The sequence below is a fragment of the Micropterus dolomieu genome, linkage group LG02 (assembly GCF_021292245.1).
Source record: "Micropterus dolomieu isolate WLL.071019.BEF.003 ecotype Adirondacks linkage group LG02, ASM2129224v1, whole genome shotgun sequence".
Taxonomy (NCBI): Eukaryota; Metazoa; Chordata; class Actinopteri; order Centrarchiformes; family Centrarchidae; genus Micropterus; species Micropterus dolomieu.
The window spans coordinates 30,645,937-30,664,236 of record NC_060151.1 but is presented as its reverse complement, the minus strand read 5'-3'; the positions used below and the strand labels follow the sequence as shown (position 1 = coordinate 30,664,236).

At 40.1% G+C, this 18,300-nt stretch overlaps 1 protein-coding gene across 3 annotated transcripts in view; it reads left to right on the top strand.

Moving 5' to 3' along the window:
* Positions 1–18,300, top strand: part of si:ch73-366l1.5 (FILIA-N KH-like domain-containing protein) — a 44,258-nt gene that overhangs the window by 8,496 nt on the left and 17,462 nt on the right. For all 3 annotated transcript variants that reach the window (XM_046037894.1, XM_046037903.1, XM_046037910.1), the window contains exons 2-3: positions 10,515–11,121; positions 15,369–15,468. In XM_046037894.1, coding sequence (XP_045893850.1) covers positions 10,515–11,121; positions 15,369–15,468 — 707 coding nt within the window. The remainder of the gene's footprint in view (positions 1–10,514; positions 11,122–15,368; positions 15,469–18,300) is intronic.

The window sequence follows — 18,300 nt, the reverse complement described above, 5'->3', positions numbered from 1 at the left end:
TGGGAAACAGAACGGGCTGATACTGTTAAAACTTGGATGAGTGCCTTTAAGTCTGCGTACAAAATGGGAGAAATTAGTTAAATTGCTTTGCCATCCTGAGCTGTATTCAGACCCGTTTAACATTTCTTCTCCCTCCTCATTCTTTGGAAATGACCACAGTGGGGCTGTGCAGCTCTCCATATAAGGGAATGTGAGAGCGCAGGTTTGAAGGAGTCATCTGTTCCCTGATCAGTACAGAGGTTTCAGTGTCCAAATGTTTTACATGTTATAATTGAAAGAAATGTCTCAGTGCCTTCAAATTTAATTCACCGTTATCTTCAAATGTTCATAGACATGTTCATGTTCAAAATTCCCCCCAAATTAGCCAGTTGTCATAATTCCTGTCTTGCACAGTACCCCAATTTAGAGTTGTTTGTTTTTTAACACTGCCCCAACAATATAATATATGTAATGTGTCATAATCCCCAATAGTCTCCGGCTGTGCATGAAGTATTCAGATGCTTTACTTGAGTGAAAGTACTAATACCTCACTGTAAAAAAAAAAAAATAAAGTACTCAATGCAGAATGAAAACTGTCCCCTGTGGCTGTTTACACTATTATATATTATATATTCCTCATGCATTCATGTAAAAGCAGGATTTTACTGTTGAACTATTTTGTGTCAGACTGCAGCTAATTCATTAGGGATTAATCTGCTGATTATTTTCTCCATTAATAAATTGTAAAAAATAAAAATAGTGAGAAATGTTGTCACAGCTACCCAGAGCCCAAAGTGACTCCTTCACAGGTGAGTCCCAAACTTTGGCTTTGGCTGTGTTGCCTTCGCTGAGAACTATGAGTCCCGTTAAACAGACTGTCATCAGGCAAAGACAAAAGGGCTTAAACCCAGCTGTGAGGAAACTTCGCAAAATGAACTTCTTCTTCCAAACTTCTCTCAGTCACTCTAAAATTCTCTGGGACCCACGCTCCAGACCAAAGGGATTATTAGGTGGACACTTAAACATCCGTAGTATCGTTTCAAAGAGTAATCAACTGCAACATTTATTGTCTGACTCTAATCTGGATTTTCTTGGTATTTCGGAAACATGGCTAAATAAATTCTCTCCTCTGGGTATTTTTAATGTCCCTGGGTACAACGTGTTCAGGAGGGACAGAGGCAAGGGTAAAGGGGGAGAATTATTAATCTATGTTAAAGAGACTATTACATGCAGTCTCATTGAGTGGTCGCATGCAACCGATATGGAACATATTGGATTGAATATTTCATTGTCTCCAGAAACGTCTTTTACTGTTGTCTGTCTGTATCGACCACCATCATAGTTATGAAAAGCGCTGTGAGATAACTGTTGTTGTGATTTGGCGCTATATAAATAAAATTGAATTGAATCATCTAACAGTTTGTTTTATGACCAGCTATACAGAATACTTAAATAATGTGATGGTAAAAAAAAAAAGCTTATATTAATGGGTGATTTCAACAGAAATTGGGATGAAAATCAGATCAGAAAAAACGGGACCTGGTGTTGAAAAGAGCACTTAAATCAGGTAATAGCAGTGATGGGCTTAACTTTAAATTACTTGGAAATAAGGTAGTAAGGAATATAAAGAAGGCTAAAGCTGAATTTGTTTATTAATTGTTATTAACGATGCCAGGGGAAACTTGTCTGAAAAAATCTCAATAGACTAACTGGACTTAATAAAGATCAGAGGACAAAGGAACCTGAACTTATGGTTAATGGAATTTTAACACATGATCATGACTTGATAGCAAGTACTTTCAATAATTTTTTTATAAACTCAGTGGAGGAGTTGGCCCAGAGCTTCTCTCCTAGAGCTACAGCTTGCATCAATGATGCCAAACCAATTTTTAGAATAATAGAAATAACTGAATTAGAGGTTGAAAACATTATACGCTCCTTAAGAGACTCAAAAGCAAGGGATGCTTATGGATTGGATACCACATTTTTTAAATCAAACAAGGATGTCCTAAGCTATCCTATTGCTCATCTGGTCAACTTATCAATTAAGCATGGAATTTTTCCAAGCACCTGGAAAGACGGTTGTTGTGACACCCGTTTTTAAGGCAAGTGAGAGAACAACTGGGGGAAATTACAGACCCATCAGTATTTTACCCATAGTGACAAAGGTTGCCGAAAGATGGGTAGCAAAGCAGCTCACCTGAGCACGAAATCACTTTCCTTAGCATCTAATGCAATTTGGATACCGTTCCAAACCCTCTACCGAAACAGCCAACTGTTATTTTATTGAAAATGTAAAATCAAAATTAGATGAAGGTCGTGAAATAGGAGCAGTATTTTTGGATCTAAAGAAGGCTTTTGACACATTAAACCATGAGGTACTCCTCTAAAAGCTATCCTTTTTTAATTTCTCCAAAGATGCAAATAAATGGATGAACTCATATTTAACAAACAGGAAGAAAAGTGTACGTACTGGCAATGGACAGTCTACATACCTAGATTGTAATATTGGTGTTCCCCAAGGGTCGGTGCTGGGCCCAATTTTGTTTAGCTTGTATATCAATGACCTACCCTTAGCCTGTCCCTCTGTCAGTATGCTGATGACACAGCTCTATATGTGCATCCAAAAAACAAACAACAAGCTGCAAACAAACTAACAGCAGCCATGGCACAGGTTTCTAACTGGCTAAATAATCCATTTTTATAACATATTACTTTACAAGCTGGTCTCAAACGAGCACTACACCTCTGAAACCAATTGAGTCACTGTACAAACAGACAATAAAGACTCTTGACATAATAAAAAAATACAGTCTATTCAGTTTAGATAGTTTAAAAAATTGAACAAACAGATGCTTGCCTTGTTTTCAAGGTGTTACATGGACTAGCCCCTCCCCCACTTAACCAGTTCATAAAGCAGAAGGAAAGCAGAGGTAGGGTAACAAGGGCAGTTAGTAGAGGGCCCTGTATTGTACAATACAGACGTTGTAAGTTTGGACAGACGGCATAGAGCTACCTGCCACAGGAATAGTTTACCTGTTGAAGTGAGAGAATGCAACAACTATATAACTTTTAAACATAAACTAAAGACATGGCTTAAAGTACAACAGACTTGTAGCCACTAGCAATTTACATAATTTTAAAATGTTTTTGTCATGTATTATCTTGCAGTATTTGATTAGGCACTATACTGATGATACTTGGAACTAAATTGTTGTTGTGTTTTTTACAAATAATTTTATCACTTTTGTAATGTTGTTATGCATGATCATTTTAATGTATTTTTCTTGCAGTATTTATTGAAGCACTGTACTGATGTATTGATGATGTTGGACATTAGTTAGCTACAACCTGCTCAGGGACTACGGATGAAAATTAGCTATTTAACTAACTCCGGCACGTTTACGTTGAAGTTTAATTGCAGTGTTGATTAATGTGCACTGTCCCTGTTAAATAAATTTAAAAAACAAAACAATGTTTGTTCTGTCAGTCTAAACCTCAAAATGATTAAAATAATACATTAAAATAATCAAAAAGAAAAGCAGCAATTTGTGAACCATGAAATGTTTTTATATGAAAAATTACTTAAACAATCATCAAAATAGTTGCCAATTAAATTACAGTCAAGAACTAATTGATTCAGATGTACTTGTATAAACTGTTGAGTAGTTTAATTTATTGCAAAACATATTTTTTAAACTCTGACTTTGTTAAAAAGTGGCATGAAAGAAAAATACTCAAGTAAAGTACAAATACCTCTAATTTGTACTTAAGCACAGTGCTTGAGTAAATATACTTAGTTACTGTCCATCACTGACAACTTACAAGGTTGATTTATCATAACTTACATAAAATGTGTTATTTTTCCAAAATATTGCCCCCAAAATGTGTCGTCATGTCCAGGCTTTTATGTAGTGACCTCAAATGTCCCCACTAAAATTGTAAATTTTTATTTCCCACCATAGTTCTCAGATTTCTATGGCGCCCCTGAAATGGTTTTGCTATAGTACAAAACATTTGTTAAATTTATATTTGTCGTACTTCCAACTCTTTCACGTGGTCTCCAAAACATGCATAGGTCATAATTTATAAACGTTGTTCCAGCTCCCACACGTCCACCATCTTTAATACGTCCCATGAGTCAGCTGTGCTGAGAGGACTAACCATGAGTCATCCAGGGGGGGTGCGGCCTGTGTGGCGCTGACGGACCTCTCGTCTCTTTGGGCTTTATCAGACTGAGCAGGAATGTGTCATGGACTGCTGCTGCTCTGTTGGGTGACATCCCTCTCCTGGTATTTCCCGCCTGGCCTGGCCCAGTTCCTGCCTCTCCTCCTCCCTCTGAAGCTGACCTGGTCTGGCCTGGTTTGGCTGAACATGCCTCTCAGAGCTGTTGGCATCAAATCAAGGAGAAAACAATGGCTTCATGTTGCCGCTAATTCCTCCTCTGTGGTGCTTTCAGCTGCCACGCCCTCTCCTCTAACCCACCAGTGACGGCACATCCTGGCATTTGTTGGTCTTTTTTTGGCCGTGATGAAGATCTCCGGTCCAGTCAGGATACTGAGGAGAAGAGTTCACAGTAATAACCAGAAGGAGAGTCGGAAACAGAGTCTTTAAAGCATAACTTTTTGAAATAAAGAAGAATTCAGTTTGATGATGAGGTTTGTTGTGGATATGAAAAGTCAGACTGACAGCTTGCATTAGCCTCAGGACGGCAGACCTGCAGAGAACAGAAGTGTCTCGTTGTGTCTTTCATGAACGGAGGCGGCGTCAGAGAGCTGAGGGAACAATGAGACTGTGTTCAGACCGAGATGGAAGCTCTCCGCTCTCTTTTCCAGCCCTCCCAACATCTCGCGCTGTTTGGCTACTGGTGTTTATTCCTCAGCAGAATACCTCAGGGGTTTAGCTCATGGGAATGTAAATCTCAAGATGGTATCTTGTAGACGCCCATCTTTATCTGACCATTCCTTTCTCCCCGGTCAGTCTTCGTATTTCTCCACATGTTGTACACGGAGCTTTAGTCAAGAGAGACAAAACCAAAAACACAGGAGCAAAAGCGTAAGGGATGGATTAGATAGAGTATTACTTCTACCTACCTGCTTTAAAACCACGAATTAACATATTACATGGTTCCCATTTTTTTTAAAAAGGGAACCGGACGGTGTGCTCCAATTATCGGGGTGTAACATTGCTCAGCCTGGGTGATCGAAAGGAGGCTTCGGCCGATTGTCGAAGACCAGATTCAGGAGGAGCAATGCTGATTCCGTCCTGGCCGTGGTAAAGTGGACCAGCTCTTTACTCCTGCAGGGTTGCTGCGGGGGTGTTCATGGGACGTTTGACTATCCAGTCTACATGTATTTTGTGGACTTGGAGAAGTGTCCACAAGGGAATCCTGTGGGGGATAGTGTGGGTTGCAACACATTCAACAATAAAAAAGGCTGTGAAAACTGTCAGCATATGGTCCTCTTTGAATCCATCCATCCATCGTTACCCCTTATCCTGTGTACAGGGTCGCGGTCCTCTTTGAATCTCTTTATATAATATAGACTACCCCTGGAAAAGCTGTTCTGTATACTTCTTTATGTCCCATGGACACTTTATTTCTCTTTGCAATAAAGATTTAAGAAGGGGAAAACATATTTGATTATTCCGACACCACATGAATGCACCATCAGTCACTGCTCCCCCCTCCCTTTGCAAGAGAGCAGGAGAAGCTCCGGTGGGCGACACATTTTTATTTGTGCTAAATAATACGTGTGGTCCTCCATTTGTCCAAATTTTACTTCTCTTCTAACAAACCAGACTGCTGCTACTACTAATACTAGTACATGTTCTTCTCCTTCTGAAGACTCGCAGTATATGTAGATATAAATGTCTCATTCTAAGGTAATAAAAACATAACAGTTCATTATCTAAGGTTTTTATACACCACTGAAAACATGGATCTTATATTGCATTTCTGTTAATAGATCCTATTCATCTCTTTTCATCGACCTTATAACAGAGGAGCAGCTTGCTGATCTCATGCCTCAGGCTCTTCACCAACTGGCGCCGCTTCCTCATTAGTGTTTGCTCAGGTTGTTCACTAAATTACCCACATGCCAGGAGATCCAATGCGCCCCGCTAAAGAGCTCAAATGGCTTTTAAGAGTGAAGCAGTCAGTGTAATGTTGAGATATATTTACCAGGAAATGCTCTCTGAGGTCAGGAAGGCCGAGCTTATTTTCCAAAATTACATGTGACTTCTTTTTAGTTTGATTTGGTTTTTGAACATTTCAGTTGGATTTAGTGTTTTAACATCTTCATTTAGTCTCTCGGTTTGTATTCATTTAATATCTCATAATCTTGATTTTTGTATTTTATAATCTTGACTTTGGATCTTAGAATCTTGATTCAGCATCTCGTAATCATGAGTTTGTATCTTGGGTTATATTAATTTAGTATCTCATAATCTGTAATTAGTATATTGTGGTCTTGATTTTGTATTTTATTATCTTGATTCAGCATCATGATTTTGTAATTTGTAATCTTTATTTAATATTTTACAATCTTGATTTTGTGTCTCAGGTTATAGTAATTTCGTATCTCGTAATCTTGTCTTTTTTTTTGTTGATTTTGTGTCTGGTAACCTCGATTTTATATATGTCTTATATATCTCACAATCTTGATTTAATATCAAAAGAATTTGACTCCTTATCTAAAAATGTTGACCTACCATTTGTATTTCTTCCGTAAAATTTCATCAGTTCTTTCCTTGTCTTGGCAGTAATGGCCTCCCATAAAGTCTCTGTGAGCCTCTGCTGTTTGGTTGATGCATTCCACAGAGCAGAAATATCTCGGGAACGATTGCAAACAATGTTTGCGATGATCTCATGTAGGAATTACTCACCCAACAAACATATTTTAACCAATTTAGGCGGCCAGCAGTACAAGCTGTTACAGTTTATCATCCTGCTGACTCATAAAATGATGTTATGACCTTGCTTTTAGCATCCTGACCCAGAGCGCTTTGTTGCAGCAAGTCAGCTCGTTGGTGTTGAGATTATTTTGACGTTTCATAGCTCAGGAATTCAGAAGCAAATGAAGGGACCAGTGTTTCAAGCTTTATGGATGCCATTCCAGTTTGAGGGTGTGATGGACGGGCTGCTGTGGGATTAAGAGACCAGGCAGGCTGCAGAGAGCAGTCAGTGGTTTAATGCGGTCAGGACTGATTCATTTCATGATGCCACCGGTTGTCACTGTAGTGAGTCATCAGAGAGCTGTGGCGTCTGTCCAGGTCGAGGCTGCTTTTGTCTGATGGGACCCGACAAGGACACTGCAGTCTCTTATCCAGAAAACATTTCGTCTTCAGTTGTCGTTTTATTATCTGGTATTAAATAAACATGTTGTAACAAAGATGCACGACAAACGCCGTTTAACGCAATTTAACACATGAAAACATACGACATTCGTGTGTTTTTTCTGTAAGGGGTACCTGTTTCCGCCTGGAACATTACAGAGCTGATGTGTTAAGCCTAGCTTAGCACATAGACTGGATGCAAGGGGAAACTGTTAGCCTAAAATAAAAAATATCCACCATACACCAACTCCAAAGCTGTCTGATTTACATCTTGTTTGCTAACTAGTCACCAGTCAATCCTGTAGTTGTCAGGTCAGAAGCCTTGAAGCTAACTGCTTCATTCACTTTATACCATTCAGACTATAATTACATGCTGCCAAGTTGGAAAAACTGCTCAACTCAACCTCCAGGCAGTCGGAGATCAGATGTGATGATATTTCCCACTTGGTGAGAAGAACTACAGAGTAACGAGAGTTTCTTCCCATTCTGCTGATGTTGCTCAATGAAGCATAAACGGGGCTCGGAAACTGTTTGCTAACGAGACTTAAAAGATAACAGGACCAAAAGCTAATGCTAAGCTAAGGGGACCGAGTACCAGACTCTTTGCTAACGGGCTTAAGGAGGCATGTTTAGATTAGATTAGATCATTGATTCCACAAACATAAAAAGTTGAGAATGATTGTAATTTGATTTTTCTAATAAAACAGGTCTTTCGGTTGTTTTATATACTGAGCTCTTGTGACATGAGGCTTAGTTAAAATCGAGCCAAACAAAACCCTCCATTCTACGTTAAAGCCTTCCACGTTTTTTGCTGTGGTTCAGAGGATGAATTCAGTCTGTTCTGTTAGAACTGATTTTGTTTTTTATGATCTTGATTTAGTGTCTGCTAATCTTGAACTTAAATTGAACTCTTGTGACTTTAAAGCCTTCCACGTTTAAGGACTGATAAGTTTCCTACAACACCTCATTAAAGGAAACCTCAGTCACAAGTTTGTTCCTAAAACTGTGAATCCTGTCATCATCGTCTGTCGTAACAGCATCAGAGGCTGGTGGAGAAACCATATCTGCTAATCAAATGTGCAAACTCAGCACTTCACAAGACTCAGAGCGGTGCGTCTGTACAGGTCGGTCATTGAAAAGATGGATTTATATATATATATGTGTGTGTGTGTCAGGTGTCAGGGAAAGGACAGGTTGGACACTGAAGAGGGTTTTATTTGTCCTGGTGTCAGCAGCAGGCGGCGCCTGATCCTTGGTGGGGAGCTGCAACTGACAGGAGTCACTCCAGCGTTAGTCGGTCAGAGGTCGGCGGCCCAGTCAGCGGTCACTGTTCACGTGTACAGATATCACCTCTGCAAAATGTTAATCTGATCACAAGCACCTTGACTGATGATATAGTAATTACGCTTTTGATCAGCACTGCAGACTTTGTTCATGTGAGGAATTTGACATGAGATTATTCTGGGAGGATGTTTCAGCTTATTCACAGCAGGTATTTTGACTTGTTTTAAAAAAGCACAGGTGTACAACTGAAATTATTAACGAAGGTTTAGTTCCATTCAGGTGAGCCAGCATGCGCAATATTCATGTTATTAATGTACACCAAGTCCAGATCTGCTGTGGAAACAATGCAACACATTCTTACTCCCAACTCCCGGCACATATTGACGCTTGGTCAAGGCCCTTTGGCGTCACTTTTTAAAGCCCTGGGAACCACTTTAGCGTCATTTTTAGACATTTAAGGCTCCACGGTCAAGTTACCAACGCTTAGCAACAGCAAATATGCAATGTCCGGTAAAGTTAGCAACAATAAATATGCAACGTCCGGTTAGACTTTTAAAATAAAACTCTTGCATTTCCAAACATCGCCATAAAAGTCGTGAAACTTTGCAAATTGAAAACATTGAAAACATTTAGGCAACAAAACTACTTGGTTAAGGTTAGGAAAAGATCATGTTTTGGGTTAAAATAACTGCGTAGGTCAGTAAGTTAACTTACATCACTTCCTTAACGTACACAATTTAAGTAACTCGCCTAACTTGTTTCACCTGGGACACAAACCCCGGCCTCCTGGTTCAAAGTCGGGGTTCTGGCCCTCCATCCACCTCCTTACTCAGTCTTTTCTGTTAAATATCATATACCTACCTTTACTGTCAAAAACTGACGCTACAGGGCTTCCCCCACTGCATTGAACTATGACGCTATAAGGATCCCCACTGCGTTACAAACTGACGCCGATGGGTCTTGACCATGCGTCCATATGTGACGAGTTGGGGAGTTAGAACGGGTTGGTGGAAAAGGTCTATGCTGAAGGCTAATATAGATATCCCAGCCCGTTCTCATTCCCAGAGCATCACGTCCTTCAGCATTTGGTACCAACTCACATGGCAGCCTTTCGCTTCCTACTACTTTAAAGAACAGAAGGTCCGAGTAAGGAGGAGGTTGGGGTGGATGTGTTGGCCAAAATCCGGACTTTCAACGAGGAGACCAGTTTTCGCTTCCCATGTGAAACAATAAGTTAACACTGATTCCTTTGAGTGATCTTATGAAACTTTTGTAAGTAACATTACTTAACTTATGTAATTTAAGTCACGTAAGAAACGTAGTTATTTTAACCCAAACCACCATGTTTTCCTAAACCTGACCCAACTGCACCACTTGTTTTAATTTGAAAGTATAACCGGACATGGCATATTTATTCTTGCTAAACACGTCCACAGATGTTGCTAAAGGGTGCCCAGGCCGTTAAAAAGCAACGTTAAACGGTGTTAACAAAGCGTCCATATGCTCTGGGATGAGATCGTGTTGGACATCCATATCATTTAATTTGTGTTTTATTTACATGAAAACATCATTTAAATAAATATTTTGGATCCATTTTTATTGATATTTGTATTTTTACCGTTGCCATTTGTATAATTTCACATCCCCATGAGGAACTTCCTCCTGCTCTTCCCCTTATTTAAATGTAGAGATGTTTTATGTTAATGTTTTTACCAGAAGGATTATTTCACCAGTGAAGTTTTATAGATCAGTTGAAATACTGGTGGACGTCTGTTCACACGTCCCGGCTTCTGTTTCAGGACTCGTCTCTCGGTCAGCTGCATCACAACAAACTGCTGCTCAGATCAGCTGTTTGGGAAGTTTATGGTTTTAACTCTGGAATAAATTAACTGTTTTTAAACCATGTGTCTTTCCAGGCTGTTCCAGAACCCGCGTCAGCACCAGAACCTGTCCCTGAACCAGTAAAAGTACCAGAACCTGTGTCGGCACCAGAGCCTGTCCCTGAACCAGTGAAAGAACCAGAACCCGTGTCGGAACCAGAACCTGTCCCTGAACCAGTGAAAGTATCAGAACCCGTATCAGCACCACAATCTGCTCCTGAACCAGTAAAAGTACCAGACCCAGTCACAGTATCAGAGATTGTACCAGAACCAAAACATGTTCCAGAAGTAGCTGCAGCACCAGAACCTATCCCAAAGCCAGAACCTGTACCAAAGCCAGAATCAGTACCTGAACCTATCCCAGAGCCAGTTTCAGCACCTGAACCTGTCCCAGAACCAGCTGCGGTTCCAGAACCAGCATCAGTACCCGAACCTGTCCCAGAACCTGTTGCAGTGCCTGATCCAGAGCCTGAACCGGTATCTGAAGTGATCCAGCAGCTTGCAGCTGAACCTGAACCCGAGCAGTCCTCACCTGAGATAATCCCTGCAACCACAGAAGACCACCTGCCGACCCCTGAACCCGTCGTGGAAGCACCTACTGAGCCTGAACCGGAACCTGAACCAGAGACCGTCCTGAACAATGGTAAGACTGCTGTTCACGTACAGCAGTACTCCTACTTGACCTCTTAAGTTCTCTTTTCACTGCAGTAGGGATGCACCCATCCAATGGATTGGAACGGTCTGGTTAATAGCAGGTGGTTGCTGATGGGTGAAATAGGATGAATCGTCTCCCTGTTGAGAAAGACGCTGTAGGAGGAAAAACCCTCAGACCAGGCCAGAGGCCGACTGGGCCTCACTCTCACACATTATATTTCCTTTACGCTGATGACATCCAATTATATTTATCTTTTTGCTCTGATAGGCTAGACAAACTGTCCTTGTGGCACAATTGCTTAGCCTCCATTAATAAATGAATGGCAACATCATTTTTGCAACTAAATTCAGACAAAACTGATGGTGGTGGTGATTTTTGCCCCAGACAACATTACCCCTAAGATTAGGCACGCCACTGGGGCTCTGTCATCCTCTGACTGTACTGATGTTGTGCGAAATCTGGGTGTCATTTTTGACGTTAAATCTGTGGTTCGTTCCTGTTTTTTCCATCTCAGGAACATTCTGTGGTGGATCCGTGGTTTCTAAAGAAGAGATGGAGATGCTTGTTCGTGCTTTTATTTCTTATCATTTGGATTATTGCAATGTACTGTACACGGGGTGTTGATGGCGCAATGGATAAGACTATGCCTTTGTATCCACCATTGTGTCCCTGAGAAAGACACTAAACCCCTAGATGCTCCAGAGGCGTGCGACCTCTGACATATATATATAGCAGCTATAAGTCGCTTTGGATAAAAAGCCTCAGCTAAAATGAATAAATGTAAATGTACACTTGTTTAAACAAATCCTCCATGGACAAACTGCAAGACCTTTGTCTAAGACAAGCAGGAGATCGCACATTACTCCTGTGATTAAGGTTATAGAGTGCATTTTAAAATTTTAACCATTACTTAGAGCCTTGCATGGTCAAGCTCCCTCTTACATCCAGGATTTATTGCACGCACACACTTCTGGTCACTCTCTGAGGTCGTGAGGCCAAGACCTTTTTAACTGTTCCCAGAACACGTTTTAACACCTTAACTAGCCATATGGTTTTGTATTTTATGTATTGTTGTTTTTATTTGTTTTATTTTATACTGTGAAGCACTTTGTGACCCCTCTTGTCTGAGAAAGGTGCTATATAAAGGAGCAGACTCCTCCAACTCATTACATTGGTTGATATATCCTGTCTCCTCCTCTTCTCCACCTCTACAAATATAATCAATATTAAAACAATAGTGTATTCTACCCTAAAACACTTCTAAAGCAATAAGACTGAAATGTGAGACATCATCTTGGTATTAGCAAAACGTTGTATATGTGTAAAACAATCCCACAGTTGGTTAACATCAACACAGGCACTCCAAGTTTGTGTGCTGCATCTCATGAGGACCTTCACAGCCTTCAGAGTTGCAGTTTCCTTGCAAAGGCCTGTTGTATACATGTCCAGTCTTGTATTTTATCAGGCCTGAGTGCCGGTGCTAGCAACAATTTGTTGAAATCCAAAAATGGCTCGTTGTCCCTCGGTCAGATAAGCAATTAATTCTAAATTACGGCCTGAAGACTGCTGCCTAAAGTTCACTGTATCTTTCATTAAACATCTTAAACATCATCCCACTATTTAGTAGTTATCAAACTAGGCAAATAGAATATTCAAACATCGTGGCTAAATAAAAACCTGCAACAGCGTATTTACGCACAAAGTACAGCAGCATAAATTTCATTGATTCTCTGATCAGGAAAGGAAATCGTTAAACATGATCCATGATGATAAATACAGAAAAATACACATGGTAAAAACAGCAAATTGTCAATATTTTAGAGACACCCTTAATTTCGGGTTAAAATGTGTAACGCGCATTATTGAGATTGAAAGTATAATATTACAGAAATTTTATTAGTAATGCGTTATATTACAGCAAAAAAGCAAAGATTACTTTAATTACTTTGTAATGCATTACTCCCAACACCACTTTTGTCAGACTACACGCAGGTCCAACTGAACGCAACAGGACAAAGCTCCTCATATCAAACATCAGTGAGACAAAACAAGCGTATGTAACTCACCAATAACTCAATACAGTCTTTTACGCTCTAACTGGATTCATGTGTATTAGAGAGGCTTCCTTTGTTTGCTCTAAAATCTAATCTTTGAGAACAACATCAGCTCCATGCAGCAGGCAGACGCAGCGGCTGCACACAGCTGATAAAAAGTTATTTCCAGGAGAAGCCGATAGAGTCGAGCTGGCTGCCTGTATTTACAGCACAGACACATCTTTACGCTACATGGAATGTATGAAATGTATTAATCAATACATTTGCACAGTGAACTAATAATAATAATAATAATAATAATATAATCTCATGATGCCACTAAGCAGAAAATCCTCCGTCCACAAGATTAACCGCTCAGGACGTCTGGTTTCCATCTGCTGGGAAACAATGTCAGCGCTTTATTTATATCTAACGAACAAATGTTGAACATGCCGGCAGCTACAGATACATGAAGCGTGAATAAACACACGTGCTCTGTGTGCGTCTCTACTTGTATTCACAAGTCACAGCAGCCACCTCCTCAGTCCACTGACAGCAGTGGATTGACTGTGGATCAGTTGCTGTGCACAGAGGCGGAGCAGCCATCTGCTTCAGGAGGATGATACTTAATCAGTAAAGCACTTGGCTGCCCTGAACAACAGCCGCTGTCCAGACTGACAATCTGCTTTACGTCCCTCCAACCTGTCACACAACAGGTGGAGCAGCAGGTGTGTGTTGCTAATGTGTGTGTTGTACGTGCACACAGTATTATCAACCATTCATTCAATTTACAGATTCAGCGCCAATAAAGCCTCAACGCCAACATCCTGCGTGTGTCCTGAATAAACTGGCTTTGAGCATTATCAAACTGAGTAATAATAAAGTGTTAACAAAACATATGTCAAGTTAAGTGATAGCAATTTATAAGCTAACTCCAGGCAAAGTGATATATTAGCCTTTATTGATATGCTAATCATTTTAGCACATCAAATTAAGTAATAGGAAATGAAAAGCTAACTGTTTTAGCACACATCAAGTAATAGTAAAATGTTAACATATGTCAAGTTAAGTGATAGCATTTTATAAGCTAACTCCAGAGTGATATTATTGTAAATTGTATAATAATATATTAGCCTATAAATTATATGCTAACCATTTTAGCACACATCAAATTAAGTAATAGGAAATGATATGCTAACTGTTTTAGCACACATCAAAAGTAATAGGAATATATGCTAACTGTTTTAGCACCATCAAGAAATAGCAAAATGTTAACACAACATATGCCAAGTTAAGTGATAGCAATTTATAAGCTAACTCCAGTCAGAGTGATATTATTGTAAATTGTATAATATTATATTAGCCTATAAATGATATGCTAACCATTTTAGCACACATCAAATAATTAAGTAATAGGAAATTTTCTTTATTTTCAAACTTTTTTTGTCACGCCCACCCTCGCAAAACTGGATTTAATTTTTATCAATCATTAACAGACAATTGAAATAAACAAGATTGAGTTTGAAAAATAGCCTTGCTAGCATCAGAGCACGTTTGTTTATGTCACCACATGAATCACATTCATGCAACTTTAGGTTCGCTCAACATCCACGACCCCTGTTACCAACAATAAATATGCAATATCCGGTTAGACTTTCAAAGTAAAGGTACTTGTTGTGAAATGTCACAATTTGGTTAGGTTTAGGAAAAGATCGTGGTTTAGGTAAAATAACTAAGTTACTAAAATCAGTTAACTTAAGTTAATTTACGTTACTTGCGTAACTTAAACAAAAACTTAAATAAAAACATTCAGTGTTGATTTTTTGTTTCATACGGGAAATGAACACCGGGCTCCTGGCTGAAAGTCCGGTTTCTGGCCCACCGTCTACCCAAACCACCTTACTCTGACTTTTCTGTTAAATATTATACACCCACCTTTAGCGTTCAAAAGTAACGCTACAGGGCTTCCCCCCAGTGCGTTGAACTATGACACTACGGGGATCCTCAGTGCGTTACAAATTGACGCCAAAGGGTCTTGACCATGCGTCCAGATGTGACGAGTTGTGAGTGAGAAGTATGCAAACACATTCACATCCTTTAGTTGAGTAAAATTACCAACACCCCACTGTAAAAATACTCTTTTACAGGTATTGACATTATTAGTATTAAAAGTAAATTACTTGTGTGTCTCCTGTGTGTCAGATGTGGCTGCAGCCGAAGATAAAGTGACGTTCACTCCGGGGAAGAAACAGAGCAAGTTTGAGACGCTGATGACCAAGGAGGAGATCGAGGAGGAGCAGAGGTCAGTTTAAACCCGACCCACCACCTGATGGCGTGACGTGTGACATGTTGTCTGCATGCTAACACAAACAAACCAACACGTCCTACTGTTTTATTCAGTTTCCCCTTTTGTGTGTCGCCTGCATGAAGCGAAAGGCCAGCTGGTCTGAGAGGCAGCTGCTAAAGCTTTAATCCTGCGGCGTGGTGGGAGGTGGACGGGCTTTTTTCTCTCCTTTGACACTTTGTGATGTTAAGTCAAAGAGATGTTTTCTAATTTAAGTATGTGAACTAAAGGAACTCAAGATAAAAACAGACTCCTGGATAATCAGGATGTTGATATGATGATGCTACACAGAGTTAGGTGAGCTAGCATTAGCACTAGCAAGTCATTATTCTGACATTTTCATCAGTATCAAATAAATGTATTAAAGTAAAACTGAACAATATTGGCCTCCATAATGAGGGAAAGTTGTACTCAAGTAAAGTACAAGTACCTCAATATTGTAGTACAAGTCAGTAATAAATGTACTGGATTTTAAGATTGTGTTCGGTTTATCTAATCTAATATTTGTAGGACCTTTGAGGATTTCTGGCTCCGTACCAATCTTACACTGTAATTAACAGTAATAACCTATATCTATCTATTTCTATAAATATATATCCATAAAAAGAACAGTGGCATTGAGGTGTCTGATATCAAATTTAGTTTCATTCTTAATAATCATAACTGTGAGAGTAACCAAACTTTACGAGTGTGCTGTGTCCTTCTGTCCTCAGCAGTCCAACATTCAAATCAGATGTGTGCAACTCGGCACACAATTCAAACGGGATCAAAACGTTAGTTGTCTCTCGCCGTTGACTACCGTACATATTTATTCTGAAATAAGGAACTTCCGCTGTCGATGTGTCTTATGGTGCTTTCAGATCAAAAGCGAAGTGAGCGGCGCTGCAGCTTTTGGACAAATAAACATGCGTAGTCAGACTGGATAATGCTCTGACAACTACGCCGTTTACCCGCGGGAGGAGCTCGGAGTCAACAGCTTTTATTATCATTGTGCTTAACTGTGAACTAGTTAGCATAGCATAGCCCCGATCGATCTGAACGCCATTCAGAAAACAAACATTTTAAAAGTTGTTGTCCTGCTGCAAAGCATGAATTCACATGTTTAACAAATCTGCATCATATTGTAGTTATTTTCGGCATCAGTTTGATCCGTAAACACTTGGCAGGAGTCCAGCAATAAAATGGCCGCTGTGGATAAAGCTTTAGTTTTCTGGTGTGTATCAAACATTGCAGTGCGATGGCGTACTTGTTAAACGTGCAGCAGACTGAAAAGAAGCCTGTTGCTGATTTACATCGTCTTCATCTTTCTTCTCGCCAGGACACTCATGTCGTGTAGCTGCATTGCATTCTGGTTAATTGAGGCAGCTGTAACCGTCTTTATGTCTCTCCATTCATCGGGTCAACGCGCCCCGAGGCCGGATGGTGTTGCGTAATCCTCTGTATGGTCTCTGTCTGTCAGCGAGGTCTGCTGCTGTGGTGCTGCTGAGCCTGAAGCCAGACAACGTTTCTCAGGAAAGAGGGCGAGCAGGCGGGCGGGTGGAAACACATTCTTCTGTTGACTTTACAGTTTTCTTTTTTTGTCAGCTCGGGGAGTGAGCGTATACAGCTCTTCTGATTGGAAGCTTTTTTGAACTCCAGAAGCTGTTTAAGTGTTTCGGTGGTTTGGCAGCGCTGCTTTATTGTGTTTCCGTTGGGTTTTTTAAAGTAGAAGCAGAGCAGGGACAGCATATATTCATTAGTTACTAGTAACTATTTCCCATTTTACAAGTAACAATTGATTAGATGCTAGTACTTAATATTAACAAATGAAATAGTTATTAGTAACTAACGAATATGCACTAGTATCTAAAATAATAGATACTAGTAAAATGGTATTGGTTACCAGTAACTAATAAATAGGTGATATCTGAACTGAGAGCGCCATAGATTTCAAAAAGTAGTATTTAATGGTAAGTGGTGATATCTAAAAAATAAGCACTAGTCATATATCTGTATATAAGAAGTGGTCGTTGTCATCGTGACGTCACCCGTTGGTTTGTGGGCTGCCGTTTTGAAGCCTCGAGTTTGGCCGATAGGACGCCGCCATGTCGAGTTTTTGCAACCAGCGGCACCAGATGTGACCATATTTGGACGAGACGGCGGAGCTCCATGCAGAGCTAGCTAGCTTTCTTAGCTAGGTGCATCTGTAATTCACGTTAACTGTCATTTTAACAGGGCTGATAATTTTGTCTAGCAAACAACAGGCTTAAAACTAAATGTGCTCACCAGAGAAAGTGAACAGCCCAACTCCTAATAAGCTTTTTCAACGGCGCTGGTTAAATTTACACAATGCCGAGGGTACGCGTCACTCTAGCCTGATTGACAGGTCGCCATGGTAACAACTTGTCAGTTACAAGGTAGGAAAGTGTTTACTGAGGCAATAAATCAGCTGAGAGGTAGCCTCATTCTGCCATTATTTCTAATGGAAACGGACTTCTTTTTGCAACCATCGGAGTCGCCCCCTGCTGGCTGTTCAATAGAACGCAGGTTTAAGGGACTTCCACCAAAGTCCTTATAGGCAAGTCCAGCCACTCAGCCGCCATCTTGGCAACGCCTCCGGGCAGCTATTTCGTACTAACAAGACCAGGCTTCTATCTGAATGAATGGGCAGAGAGCCAGAACTGCACTTTCACAGGTCACCGAGACATAAAAACTACATGAATAGAATCAGCAGTAAAATCTAATAAAAATCTCTGAAAAAGTTTGACGACTTTGCCCCAAAATAAGGTTTAAAAAGAGTTTTTCCCGACC